General features: G+C 41.5%; 1 protein-coding gene across 5 annotated transcripts in view; it reads left to right on the top strand.

The window, feature by feature from the left end:
- Positions 1-9,684, top strand: part of PRICKLE3 (prickle planar cell polarity protein 3) — a 33,543-nt gene extending 23,859 nt beyond the window's left edge. For all 5 annotated transcript variants that reach the window (XM_070938112.1, XM_070938109.1, XM_070938113.1 and 2 more), the window contains 4 exons: positions 3,299-3,502; positions 5,640-5,826; positions 7,498-8,016; positions 8,130-9,684. In XM_070938112.1, coding sequence (XP_070794213.1) covers positions 3,299-3,502; positions 5,640-5,826; positions 7,498-8,016; positions 8,130-8,767 — 1,548 coding nt within the window. In that variant the 3' untranslated portion in view covers positions 8,768-9,684. The remainder of the gene's footprint in view (positions 1-3,298; positions 3,503-5,639; positions 5,827-7,497; positions 8,017-8,129) is intronic.
- Positions 9,685-12,707: the final 3,023 nt, after the last annotated feature.

Raw genomic sequence — 12,707 nt, 5'->3', positions numbered from 1 at the left:
CATGCTGTAGAAGATACTCTAAGTCACTAATGGGGAACCAACCTTAAAAAGGCAGATTTCCCAATCATATGCCTAAGCCTTTGAGTATCAGATTTTATCTAGGTTCTTGTTCTAGGACTACCAGACCCTAAGGATCTTTGCAGCCCAGATGTTGTAGCCCTACTTATTCAGATGTGTTTAATTAGATGTGGTTTGGTTCTAGCTGTTAATCTCACAATGAGATAATTATGTTGATGATAATTCATTTTTATTTATTTATTTATAAAATTTATTGGCTACCCATCTTACCACAAGTGTAAGTTGAGATATTAGGTGTAGTTTCTGCCTTTGGTAGAATCAAATGGTAGGGAGTTTCCTGGACTTTAGTCTTCAGGTAGCGGGAGATTGGGGATATTTTAAATCATGATTTGTGTATAAAACATTCCAGCTTTTGTAAGTCCTAACGAAAGGTTAATAGGGAGAACAGGGCTGGGAGAAGCCTCTGGCAAAGATCAAATACACCCTTAGATGAGCAACAGTTTTTGCTCTTTTAAAGTTTGCACATTGCCACAGTGTGGTCTGATTTTGGCTTAGTGTGACATGCAAACCCACACTATAGGCATAAACCGGACACTTTTGTTCTTGTTTCTTTTTTGCCTAGCAAAAGGTTTTTGCCTGCCTGTGAATTCTGTAATCACAACATCCTTGAGTGCCTTTTCCATGCTTTCTGTTTGGTGCCTTTGAGTCAGTGTTGACTCCTGGTGACTTGCTGGACAAATTCCTGCAGTTTTCTTGGCAAGATTTTGGAAGTGTTGCCTCAAACCATGAGTTGAGCAGCATATAAATTTAATAAATAATAAAATAAAAATAATAAATGGTTTGCCCTTGTCTGCTTCCTGTGCTTGGTAGAAAGTGACTGGTCCAAGGTCACCCAGAAGGCTTTGTGCCTAAGGCAGGACTAGCATTGTAAGCCGCTCTGAGTCTCCGGAGAAGGGCGGCGTATAAATCAAACTAATAAATAAATAAATAAATAAATAAATAAATAAACTCATAATTTCCCAGTTTCTAACTTGATACCTCAATCACTACACAAAAATGTCTCTCTACAGACTATGTCTTTGCAATATTCACATAACTGAGTTAATATTTATGAAACTGAATTAATGATTAATAAAAGTTCAAAAAATCTGCCTGTGGAAATGTATCTGCTGTTGGGCAAAAACTGTTTGGACGTGAGATTTTATCATTAGCGGTGAGCAAAAAGGGAACAAGAGCTCACTTTTATTTTGAAGAAAAAGGCAGCCCCAGGCCATTAACCTGGAACAAATTCTGTATTGAATAGAATATTTCTGTGTGGTCTTCAGAACAGAATACTTCTTAGTGCAGGCAAACACTGTTATATCTGTTATTATAAGCATGCAAATTGTAGGCAGTAGCATGGGATGGATAGCTTTGATTCAGTGGGTATAGAAATCCAGCCATTGCTTTATTGTAATAAGAGAGCACCATCACTGCTTGCGGATTAAACACAGGACACTACAGGTTGACAAAAATCTAAGGAAAACCCTAGAACTTGCCCTGTTATAAGGTGTTAGTAGTTTTTACTGAATGAATGATTTTAGAAAAATAAAAATCTACAAAAAATAAATACGAGAGTAAAGAGCTGCACTCTGAATTAATTTTTAGATCCTGATTTCAGACTGAAAGCAGTGTTTGGAAAAGTTTAAAAGCATGAAGCTAGGCCAGGCTTCAGTCTGTCAACTACTCTAGATTCAATCAATTAGAATAGAGCTGGAAGGGACCTTGGAGATCCTCTAGTCCAACTCCCTGATCAAGCAGGAGACCTTACCACTTCAGACAAGTGGCTGTCCAGTCTCTTCTTAAAAACCTCCAGTGATGAAGCACTTACAATTTCTGAAGGCAAGCTGTTCCACTGATTTAATTGTTCTCACTGTTAAGAAGTTTCTCCTTAATTCCAAGTTGTTCTCTCTTTGATTACTTTCCATCCATTGTTTCTTGTCTTGCCTTCTGGTGCTCTGGAAAATAAGTTGATCCCCCCTCTTCTTTGTGGCACCCCTTAAATACTGGAATACTGCAATTATGTCACCCCTAGTCCTTCTTTTCTCTAGACTGGCCATACCCAATTCCTGCAACCGTTCTTCATATGTTTTTGTCTCCAGGTTGGCTCTGCCCTGTCTCTTTCACATATTTTTTTTTTTAAAAGAATAGGGTTATTTCAAGTATCAGGTCAGGATCTGAACATGGACTGCCAAGGCAGGGTGTGGCTGGCTGGAGAATTCTTGAAGGCCACACATCTTAAAGTTGTTAAGGTTGAAAAACATCAGTGGTAGCCAGAAGAAGAAATATACTGGTGGATCAAGTCTGCCCTCTAGTGCTTCATTGGCTTCCATTAGCATTTTTTTTTTTTAATTTGATTTATATGCCGTCCTTCTCCGGAGACTCAGGGCGGCTTACAATGCTTTAAGCAATAGCCTTCATTCTTTTGTATATTTTATACAAAGTCAGCTTATTGCCCCCACAAACTGGGTCCTCATTTCACCTACCTTAGAAAGGATGGAAGGCTGAGTCAACCTTGAGCCTTGGAGAGATTCGAACCAGCAGAAATTGCAGGCAGCTGTGTTAATAACAGGGTGCACTAAACCCCTGTACTATCAAGGCTCTTATATATCTCTTAATGCAGTTAAAAGAAAGGAGCTGCCCATCTATTGTTTCTAAATGATTCCGTTTACCTTTCCTTAAATTCATCTGTGAAAATTTCAGAAATATATGTGTATTTTAAACTGAATTCAAATTATACATCAGAGCAGCCACAGCAAGTCAGTTCGGAATATCCTTACTTGCCTTGTTAAATTAGGACTGTCAAATTTGGGAGATGACATTTTTCAGTCGTATTCTTTATTTTCTCTTTTGCTTATAAAATCTCAAAAGCTTCCAATGAGTTGAGAAGAGCTCCTGTGATAAAATGTTTTCAAATAGAGTGAAATGTCAGAGATCACCAGCATCTTTGCAATTCCCTTCAACCAGATTATTTTTTTTTCTTAGTATACTAATGTGGTTAGAGTGCTTGGAAAATACATGATCCACAGAGAGCAGCTGACTTAAGACCAGAGAAAGCCTGGATGCCTGAAAAAAATGTGTGCCAGAAATATGGTCTCACTGTGGGAAAAAGCAAAAACTGAAATGCCTTCAATATTTATAAACTGGAAAGTGTAACATTCCTCACCTAAAGGAGTGCAGGAACTGAATCCATTGTGTTTGCTTTTTTAAAGTTTTTTACTTGTTCTTCTTTTCTTGGTAGTGTGGAAAACAGATTTGTGGAGGGGACATTGCTGTCTTTGCCAGTCGAGCTGGGCATGGTGCCTGCTGGCACCCCCAGTGCTTTGTTTGTACCACGTGTCGGGAGCTCCTCGTTGACCTGATCTACTTCTATCAGGAGGGCAAAATCTACTGTGGGCGCCACCATGCTGAGCGCCTCAAGCCACGATGTGAAGCTTGTGATGAGGTGAGAAGGTCCAGCCAGACTCTATATAGAGTGTCTGGGAGCCTCTGGAAGGCTTCCCAGAATGGAAAATATGGAAGTTGGGCAGCTGGGATCATTTGTGTTAGTTGGAAATATACATGTGTGCTTTAAAGCCGTGTTTGTCACTCCTAGTGGCTTTCAGATATGTGGACATAAACTCTCAGAAACTTTCCATATGTCCTAAAGTTGCTGAGATTGAAAAACACTACTTTAAATTGAAACTGTCCAAATGTTACTTTGGCTTGGTTTCCACAAAACAGCAGTCTGTTTTTTTTTAGTCTGTCTGTGTTTGTTTAAAGGTGCAAATTCACCTCAAGTAATACACTTGTGTTGTGTTGTCCTGCTTTATTTTTACCCTCTAACCAAATTTCATTGGTATAGCCAATCTATAGAAGTATCATGCAAGAAAAATTAAGAAGTCTCTCTTAGAGACTAAAAAGAACATCACTCTGGGTAATCTAGCCTTCCTCACCCCCAACTCCCTGCACTTTTCTGGCAATCATTCTTTTAGTGCCCCTTTCTTCTGGAACAAATGGTAATGTGAAGATCTAACTTTCATATGGCAAACCATATATTTGTCCCATTAGAACATAGCAAGTTATCCACCTCACAAAATCAAAATACACTCCCAGCATAAAAATGTGCAGCTATCCTCATCAATCCCTCTAAAAAACATAGACAAAATATACCTCATCCAGTTCAAATTAATTTATCATAAAATGCTAACAAATGCACAGGAAAAACTTAGAAACATACACTTGCAGCCCCCACCTCAGAGTATCTCAAAGACTATACCCACAAAAAGATTCCGTAAAACCACAGATTTCCCCACTGACTTATGGGTGAAGAATGGATAATCGAATAAAAAGGGCTCAAAACACCTTTAGAAATGCCTTTTAGAATAAATGCCTTTAGAATAGAAGAATAGTATCTGAGTAAGTAGCAGAGTAGTGTGAGCTATATAAACTATGGTTATTTTGATAGTCTCAGCAATAAACCATGGTTAAAACACATCTTGGCTTTAAAATATATGGATTCAACCTCTGAACCAAGAAATAGCTTTGTTTTAAGAAGCAAATGCGGACTACTTGATGAAAGATGGACCAGTAATTTTCTCCTTTAATATAACTTGCTATCATGTATAGAAGAAACAACAGGTCCAAAACTAGTTTATTGTACAGGACATATTAGTCATTAATTATCAGAATGCTTTTGTTAGTTATTTCGGTTTTCATTTAGGGACAAGTTAGACATGATGTATTTTTGTGAGGAGCTAATGGAATGTAGGCCCCATTGATTCAGATGCCTGCCCTTCTTGTATGTAGGTTAAGTGGGGGGTAGGGAGCTGAATCCTTTTTGATTTTAGAGCCATCCACTATCATATTCAGGCTCTTCAAATCTAGTTCTGATATTAAAACAACTGAACCAGGCTAGGAGAAAATCACAAAGCATAAGAGATCTTGGCAGGAACCAAGATGCTAAATATAAACCTCTTCTCTCCCAGATCATACATAAACAGGGCAATCACACAAATTTATGTAGCAGTTCTATTAGAAAGCAGCTCTTTGCGTTTCCTAGTCTGCGCTTTCCTAGGAGGGAGAGGCAAACATTTCAGGTGAACTCATTCCAACATTTTGTGTGACCACACCTCCAAGTACCTGGAAATGTTTCCTGAAAACTTGTGAGAACATTCAATCTTGCACACGAGCGAGATTTCGGCCATTTAATTTTAAAAATTTGGAAGTCCTTGATATTGTTTTTTGTACCTTTTGCCTTTTGAATTTCTATTCCTCTATCCTTTTATCCCCACTTTCAAATTTGCCGGACAGTTTGTGAAAAACAAATCAATGAGATGAGGATAGTTTTTAGAATTCTCTCTGTCATCTACGTAACACATTTACAGTATATAGCCATCCATCTCATGTGACTCTAGGCAGCTTACATTAAAAATAACAAATTATGGTTCCAAGGATACTTGTGAAAGGCTGTAACATTTTTGCGGCGTGTTGAAGACGGGAACAAATTTTAGTGCTGCAGGACTTTTCTCCTTATCTTTATTATTATTATTTTTTTCCTATGGTCTCCTCCTTGGACCCATCTCCCTGCTTTCCCTGAACAGATCATCTTTGCAGATGAGTGCACAGAAGCCGAAGGCCGTCACTGGCACATGCGCCATTTCTGCTGCTTTGAGTGTGAGGAGGCCTTGGGTGGGCAACGATACATCATGCGCCAACGTCGCCCCTATTGCTGCCGTTGTTATGAAAGCCTCTATGCAGAATATTGCGATGCATGCGGGGAGCACATTGGTAAGACAACCTGGTGTCTGGAGAATGGGAGGACTGGATTCTACCTGCATTTCTTAAAAGTGTGGTCCTAGGACCCCTAAGACTCTCTCGGGGATTGGCAAACTCAAAATTATTTGCCAGCCTATGTCAAAAAATAATATATAAGTAGTCCTCAACTTGCAAGAGTTCATTTAGTGACTGTTTGACGTTATAATGGCACTGGGGAAAAAATGACATGATCATTTTTCACACAACCATTGTAGCATCCTGTAGTCACATGATCAAAATTCAAATATTTGGTAACTGACTCATATTTATGATGGTTGCAGCATCCCAGAGTCACATGACCACTTTATGCAAGCATAGTCAGTGGGGAAGACAGATTTACTTAACAACTCTGTTACTACCAGTAACTTTACCACTGCAGTGACTTGCATAGCAACTGTGGTGAGAAGTCATAAAATGGGGCTAAATTCACTTAACAATTGTCTCGCTTAGCAACAGAAATTTGGGACTTAATTCTGGTCGTAAGTCAAGGACAATCTGTAGTATTAAAATCCCATCAAACAACCATGAGAAGCAGTAGCGGTAGTAAATGCATCAATTTTAATTTCTAATATGTTTAATATTGATAAAGTTATCATATGGTGAGTTATACATTGGTGAGTTAACATACAAGTAAAAGCTTTTTTGGGGTCCTCCATAATTTTTAAAAGGGGTAAGGGGTCCAGAAGAAAAAAAATCAAGGAACACTGGGATATTAGGCAAGATAAGGCTCCTTCAGTCTTCTGAAAGCCCACATTTTCTTCTTCAAGATGTTTGAATTCCCAGCCTTGAAGCCATGATGACGTTATGAAGATACATTTATGATCAGTACCGAAAGTAAAACCATTGGTTACCTCCAGAATCCCATATTCCACCAAGTTGTAAGATAATGTTATGCGAACTATTCTAGTTTTTATGGCCTACATCGTGGTTCAATGCAGTATGAGAAACCAGGAAATAATGACTTCTTTAACAAATCATGGTTAATCAATCCACATTATAGCATGTTATGTAAAGCTCAGATGTTTATTGCTCATTTGTATCACCTGGAGATTCCACAATATGGAGGGTTTTCTACACGTCTTGCTTACTGCCATCCAGAAATTCAGTCATGGATGTGATGTAATATGAATGAACACATGCAAAACTAGCATGGGCCAGGGATTTTATTTGGGCATTAGTTATTCAGTTTTCAGACAGGTGATTTAGGATTCATTTTATTTTTGTTTGCAAGGTTAATAGACAGGCCTGAATCCAAGTAGGAGGACATGGAGGGGAGATATTCTTCCATCACTGACTTTCTAACAAGAGTGTAAAGATATCTGATTGCTGTTTCCTAAATGAATCTAAGTTCCCAGTGTTGGCTTTGGCAGTGCTTTAAATGAGGCAAGATAAAGCTTTTTCCAGAACATGGCTTCAGTGCCAGGCCTCCAGGCTTTTGACTAGAGAATGCTTTTTACCATTTAAAAAGAGCAGCGGCTTCATCCTCTTTGCAAAATCTAGATACAGGAGGATATGTCCCCAAAGCATTTTGTAGGTGGGATAGATCACCTTTGTTGGCAAGAGCAGATGACCTTCCAGCTTTTGTGGGTTTTAAACAAAGTGCTTAAACCCATCCAATGGTTTGGCCTTGTTCCTTCCCTGCAGGTATTGACCAGGGTCAGATGACCTACGAAGGCCAGCACTGGCATGCCACAGATGCCTGTTTCAGCTGCTCCCGTTGCCAGCAACCCCTGCTGGGGAAGCCTTTCCTGCCCAAGCAGGGTCAGATCTTCTGCTCCCGGGCCTGCAGCCTCGGCGAAGACCCCAACGGCTCGGATTCCTGTGACTCTGCCTTGCAAAGCACCCGTCCTCAGGATGTTCGGAGGACCAGCTGGCAGCAGCGCCGAGTTCAGTCCCAGGGCACGTCACCCTCCTCCATCACCCGCTCCGTTTCCTTTGCGGGGCAGACGGTACCGTCAGACTCCACCCCAAGGATCCGAAGGAGCTGGAGTGGGGCGCCTGGGGATGAGGACGAGGAGGTGCCCACGGAAATGGAAGAGCTCTCCGATCCAGACAGTAATGGTTCCGGCTACAGCCAGACTTGTGAGGAGCCAGTGGAGCGGGCTTCCCGGGGAACGTCGACTTGCCTGCCTCCAGCCACTGACCAGGAGGAACCAGGAACAGGTGAGGTAGAGCTAAGTGGAACAAGAATGCTGCGGAAGTGCAGGGCTTGTAGGGGAAGGCGCCTGGCTTTGAGACTTAGCCCACTCCACACTAATCATCTTGTTTCTCCTCAGGGACCGAGCTCCAGCCACGTTTCCAGCGCACCTCCCCTTTGCGCCACTCTATGCCGGAGCTGGGGATGCCCTCTTCCAAAACCTCCGACTGGAGCAGCAGTTCCACTTCCAAAATTCAAGCCTCTGCCCGGCCACGGCTCAGTGAGGGCAGGGAGCCTGGGACTTTTGCTCGGGGAGGAATACCCCGAGTTAGCTTCCGGGAACCGTTAATCTCAGGAGAGCCCAGCACCCCTGAGCAAGCCTCCTTGGAGACCCCGATGGCGCAGAAGGGGGGAGCCATCCAGGGACACCCTCGCTCCACTTCAGATAACTCGCTCAACCTGGGGAGTCAAGACTGGAGGCCAAGGAAGGGTAGGGGGGAAAGGAGGGGAGCCAACCTCTCCTATTCAGCTTCAGAGAGTGCTTTTCCTGCCTGGCACCGGCGCTACCCACCCCGGGGATGGGACTTCAGCTCTTCCGAGTCTTCCGATTCATCCTCAGAGGAAGAAGGCTACTTTCTAGGGGAGCCTATACCCCTGCCGCCCCATTTGCGTGGTGGAGCCAATTCCCCAGAGGTCACGCCGCCCAGTGAATCAGCTCGCAAACGGCAGCGCCGAAGATTGCGGGTGGTCCGGGACAAGAACTGTGTGGTGGCCTGAGCTGTCCTGGCTTTTGCTATTGCAGTCCAGCCGTAGTCGGGCTTCGGGGCTTGTCTGAATGGTGAAATGTTGATCATTCTGTCTGGGGGCCTCTGCAGCCAAAGGCCATTGTTTCTTCCTCCTTGACCCGTGCCTATTAACCAAGGATTCTCCTCGGAAAGTGACCTCTATCATCCTGACCGCTGTTTCTGTTGAAACCTTTCCTCAGGGAGATTTGAGTTGTTTTTCCCCACGCTGACCTCTGATCTTTAGACGTGACCCGTGTGTGAAGAATCTGGAAGTGTCTCTCTCTGTGGTGCTCTTTGAACTGTGGTAGTTTATTTTCCATGGTGGCCTTTTGACCTCTCAACTGTGACCTCCTGAACGCAGCTTTAACTTTGTCTTCTGGAAAGTTCAAATCCTGTAAACCTCTGCCCCGTGAGCGAGCGTCAAGCAGCAGCAATTTACCCGGGAACCCTTGCACTTCTGTTTTGACCTTTTTACTGTGACTTTTGAATATTTGCACCATTCCTGGGTAATCCTTTTGGCCATTGATCCTTCGAATTGCTATTACTAATATAAGTCTCTAGCAAGGTAGCAGTTTCATGCTTTTGGGATTCTCTTCCTTTGGTAGCAAGGTGTTTGGTGGCAATATGTGTGTGATTGTGTGTGTACACCTCTGAGTGAAGCTGAACTGTCCTCCAGCTTTCCACGCTAGAAGTGGAACATGGGCAGAAGATGTCTTCTATGGGGTAAACCCCTCAATGTATCTTCCTAATCAAACTGGACCTGTGATTGCACCTCACCACCCCCCTATGTCTAGTCTCTCTGCACTGTGTGCATTTCTAAAGTTTGCAGTTTTTTAAAAAAAATGATTTTTTTTTCTAATTAAGATTTTTAATTTAAATGAAATTGAAATAAACTTCATGAAAAAAACATTTTTTGTATTGCAGTGGATCATTACAGTGTGTTAGATATTAATAAGCAAAGTAGAAAAGATAACCTAAGGAACAAAGGGACATGGGTGTTACAATGCAGTGGGCAAAGGGGAGTGATTTTCTCATTACCGCAGCCTCTAGTGGAAGTGGACAAAATGGCACCCTCCAAATATTTTGGGTGATAACGATTATGGAACCTATTGTCTGGAAATCAATAGGGTACGTTGTTGATTATCCCTGGCTTACATAGTAGGGACTGGCAATATTTTGGCAACCAAGACTGCATTGGAAATTTTTTAAAATGGATTTTATTTTTTAACTTGGTACACCTAATTTAGGGCATATACTGTAGGTTTCATTGGTTTCAGATGTCAACACAACAGAAAAATAAACCCACTTTCAGCTGTCATGATTAGATTGGGTTTGGGGAGGTTGGCCAAAAAGGGAATTTGGGGACCAAAGGTTGCACATGTAGAAACACAACATAGTATTATAGGAATAGCACTTAGACTTATGTACCGCTTCATAGTGCTTTTACAACCCTCTCTAAGAGGTTTACACAATCAGCATATTGCCCCCAACAATCTGGGTCCTCATTTTAATGACCTCGGAAGGATGGAAGGCTGAGTCAACCCTGAATATTATGTTCATCTTCCATGTCCTATCTTAGACAAGAGCTGGATATAGTTATTCATTGTAACCTAAGCAAAAACAAACAACTCTGGTTACTAAGCTCTAATCCATCACTGGAAAAAAAAAATATGCTATGAGTTATCCTCTCCCTAAAAAGCTATAGTTTGTTACTCAGAAGTAAAACATTTTGGATTTGACTCTTCTACCAAGTGTGCCAAATATACCCTTGGTGAAAAACAGCAGCTGGTTTTGGGAAGATTGGGTAGCAGAATCTGCAGAGATTTGAATTAATCAAAGTAGATGTAACAAATAGAAACTTTACTTTAAATAAATGAAAGTTGTGATTTGTGAGATGCTACTTATTTGGTAGAGTTCCCAAAACATGGAAATACAGAGATTACACACTAAAGATGCAGAGAAACTTGCTTTTGATGGTATGTTTGTACTACTTAGTTGCTGACTGAAGATCTTTACTTGATCAAATTCTTGGTGATTTTGTGGATGCAGCACTTGTTGTGTACATTGACAGCCAAATCACTTCTATTTAAATGTAAAATGAGAGAAAGTCAGAGAAACACATAGTGCCATAATTTAGACCTTATACGGACAAGCATTATTAAGCCAGGCTGGGTTTTTATACAAAGAGGTTCTTTTTACAGATGCGGGCAGATGGCAGTTGAAGACATTACAGACACTGTTGGACGAAGGGATTAACTTAACTTGGTTTCAATATAATCAACTACAATTGAGATGGAAAGAGGACCAAAAAATTGGTATTATGTTGCATGAGGAAGAACTGGTTAGACATATAAAAGAGAAAGGTCCAATGCATATTAAAAGACTTTATAATGTTTTGTTAGAAAGGGACTCAGAAACTGAATTAGTTAAAGACTGTATGATTAAGTGGGCACAAAATTTTGAAGAACCAGTGATGTTGGAAACATGGGAAAAAATTTGGGTTCAGAATGTTAAATTTACACAGTCGCAGAATTTGAGGGAAAATTTTTACAAAATGTTTTATAGATGGCATCTAGACCCTAAGAAATTGTCGTGTATGTACCCTAATGTTCAGCCAAAATGTTGGAGGTGTGATTGTACCGATGCTACATATTATCATATTTGGTGGACCTGTAAGAAAGTTAAGGCTTTTTGGATAAAAATTTGGTGGGTCATGCAGAATGTTTTGAAGAAAAAAATTCAATTTTCTCCACAATTGTTTCTATTGGGTATAGCTAAGGGTTTTACAGTGGACGAAACAAAGTTGATTTTGTATATGATTACAGCAGCGAGACTGTTGATAGGTAAATATTGGAAAAATGAAGCTTTGCCTACCGTTCAAGAATGGATTTTGAAGATGGCCAGTTTCGCTGAGATGGCGAAGATTTCAGCATATTTAAAAGACCGCTTACAAGAGACTTATGAATGTGAATGGAAAAAGTGGATAGATTATGTGCAGAACAAATATCAAACTAGGAAGTATCAAATAGCTTTTTATTGATAGTATTATATTATATTAAGATAGAAATATTTGAACTATGTGAAGATGAAAAATGATATGGGGGTTGGCGGGGTTTAAAGCTCAAGGTTTTTTTATATAAAGGGGATAATGATGGGGTATATTCTATGGAAGTCTGGGGGGGAGGGGAGGGTTAGGGGGGGTTAGGGAGGGTGGGTTGGGGAGTTCGGGGTGGGTTAGGGGGGCGAAAATGGGGTGAAAATGTAATTGTAAAACTTTTACAATAAAAAAAAAAAAAGCATTATTAAGCCAGGCTGTCAGCGTTCCAGAAAACCCCAGCCTTAATATGGCTTCCAAAGCTGACACAGGCTCCTTTTCCTAGATCAAGGGTGTCAAACTTGATTTCATTAGGGCCGCATCAGGGTTGTGTTTAATCTTGGGGGGCTGGGGTGGGCGTGGCCAGGGGCATGGCCAGCTCAACATCACTCGTGTTGGGGGCACCTGTGGTGGCCTGATCATTTTGCCAGCGAAAACAGGCTCTCGAGCTCCGTTTTTGGCTGCGACGGCCTCCTACACCCCTCTGCCAGCAAAAACGGAGGTTTGGAGGGCCACCTGCAGCCTTTGCCAGCTCCATTTTTGGCTGCAACGGCCTCCTGCAACCCTCTGCCAGTGAAAACAGAGCTCAGGAGGGCCACACACAGCCTCCATTTTCACTGACAGAGACACTGTGGGCCGGTTCTTCGTGTTTTCCAGAGTGGCCCCGCAGGCCAGATCTAAGCACCCTGCAGCCTGCATCCGGTTCCTGGGCGTTGAGTTTGACACCCCTGTCCTAGATGGAGAAGTTTCACAAATCCCTTTAATTATAAACAATTCTCTACAGACAAGATTGCACGAAAAAATTATGGTAGTAGACATCAAGTAAACAGACTTCATA

Source organism: Pituophis catenifer, unplaced genomic scaffold, assembly GCF_029215685.1.
Source record: "Pituophis catenifer annectens isolate HBS135680 unplaced genomic scaffold, rPitCat1.0.hap2 SCAF_2, whole genome shotgun sequence".
Taxonomy (NCBI): Eukaryota; Metazoa; Chordata; class Lepidosauria; order Squamata; family Colubridae; genus Pituophis; species Pituophis catenifer.
Note: the sequence above shows the minus strand (reverse complement) of the source record. Positions and strands in the feature narration are given on the sequence as shown.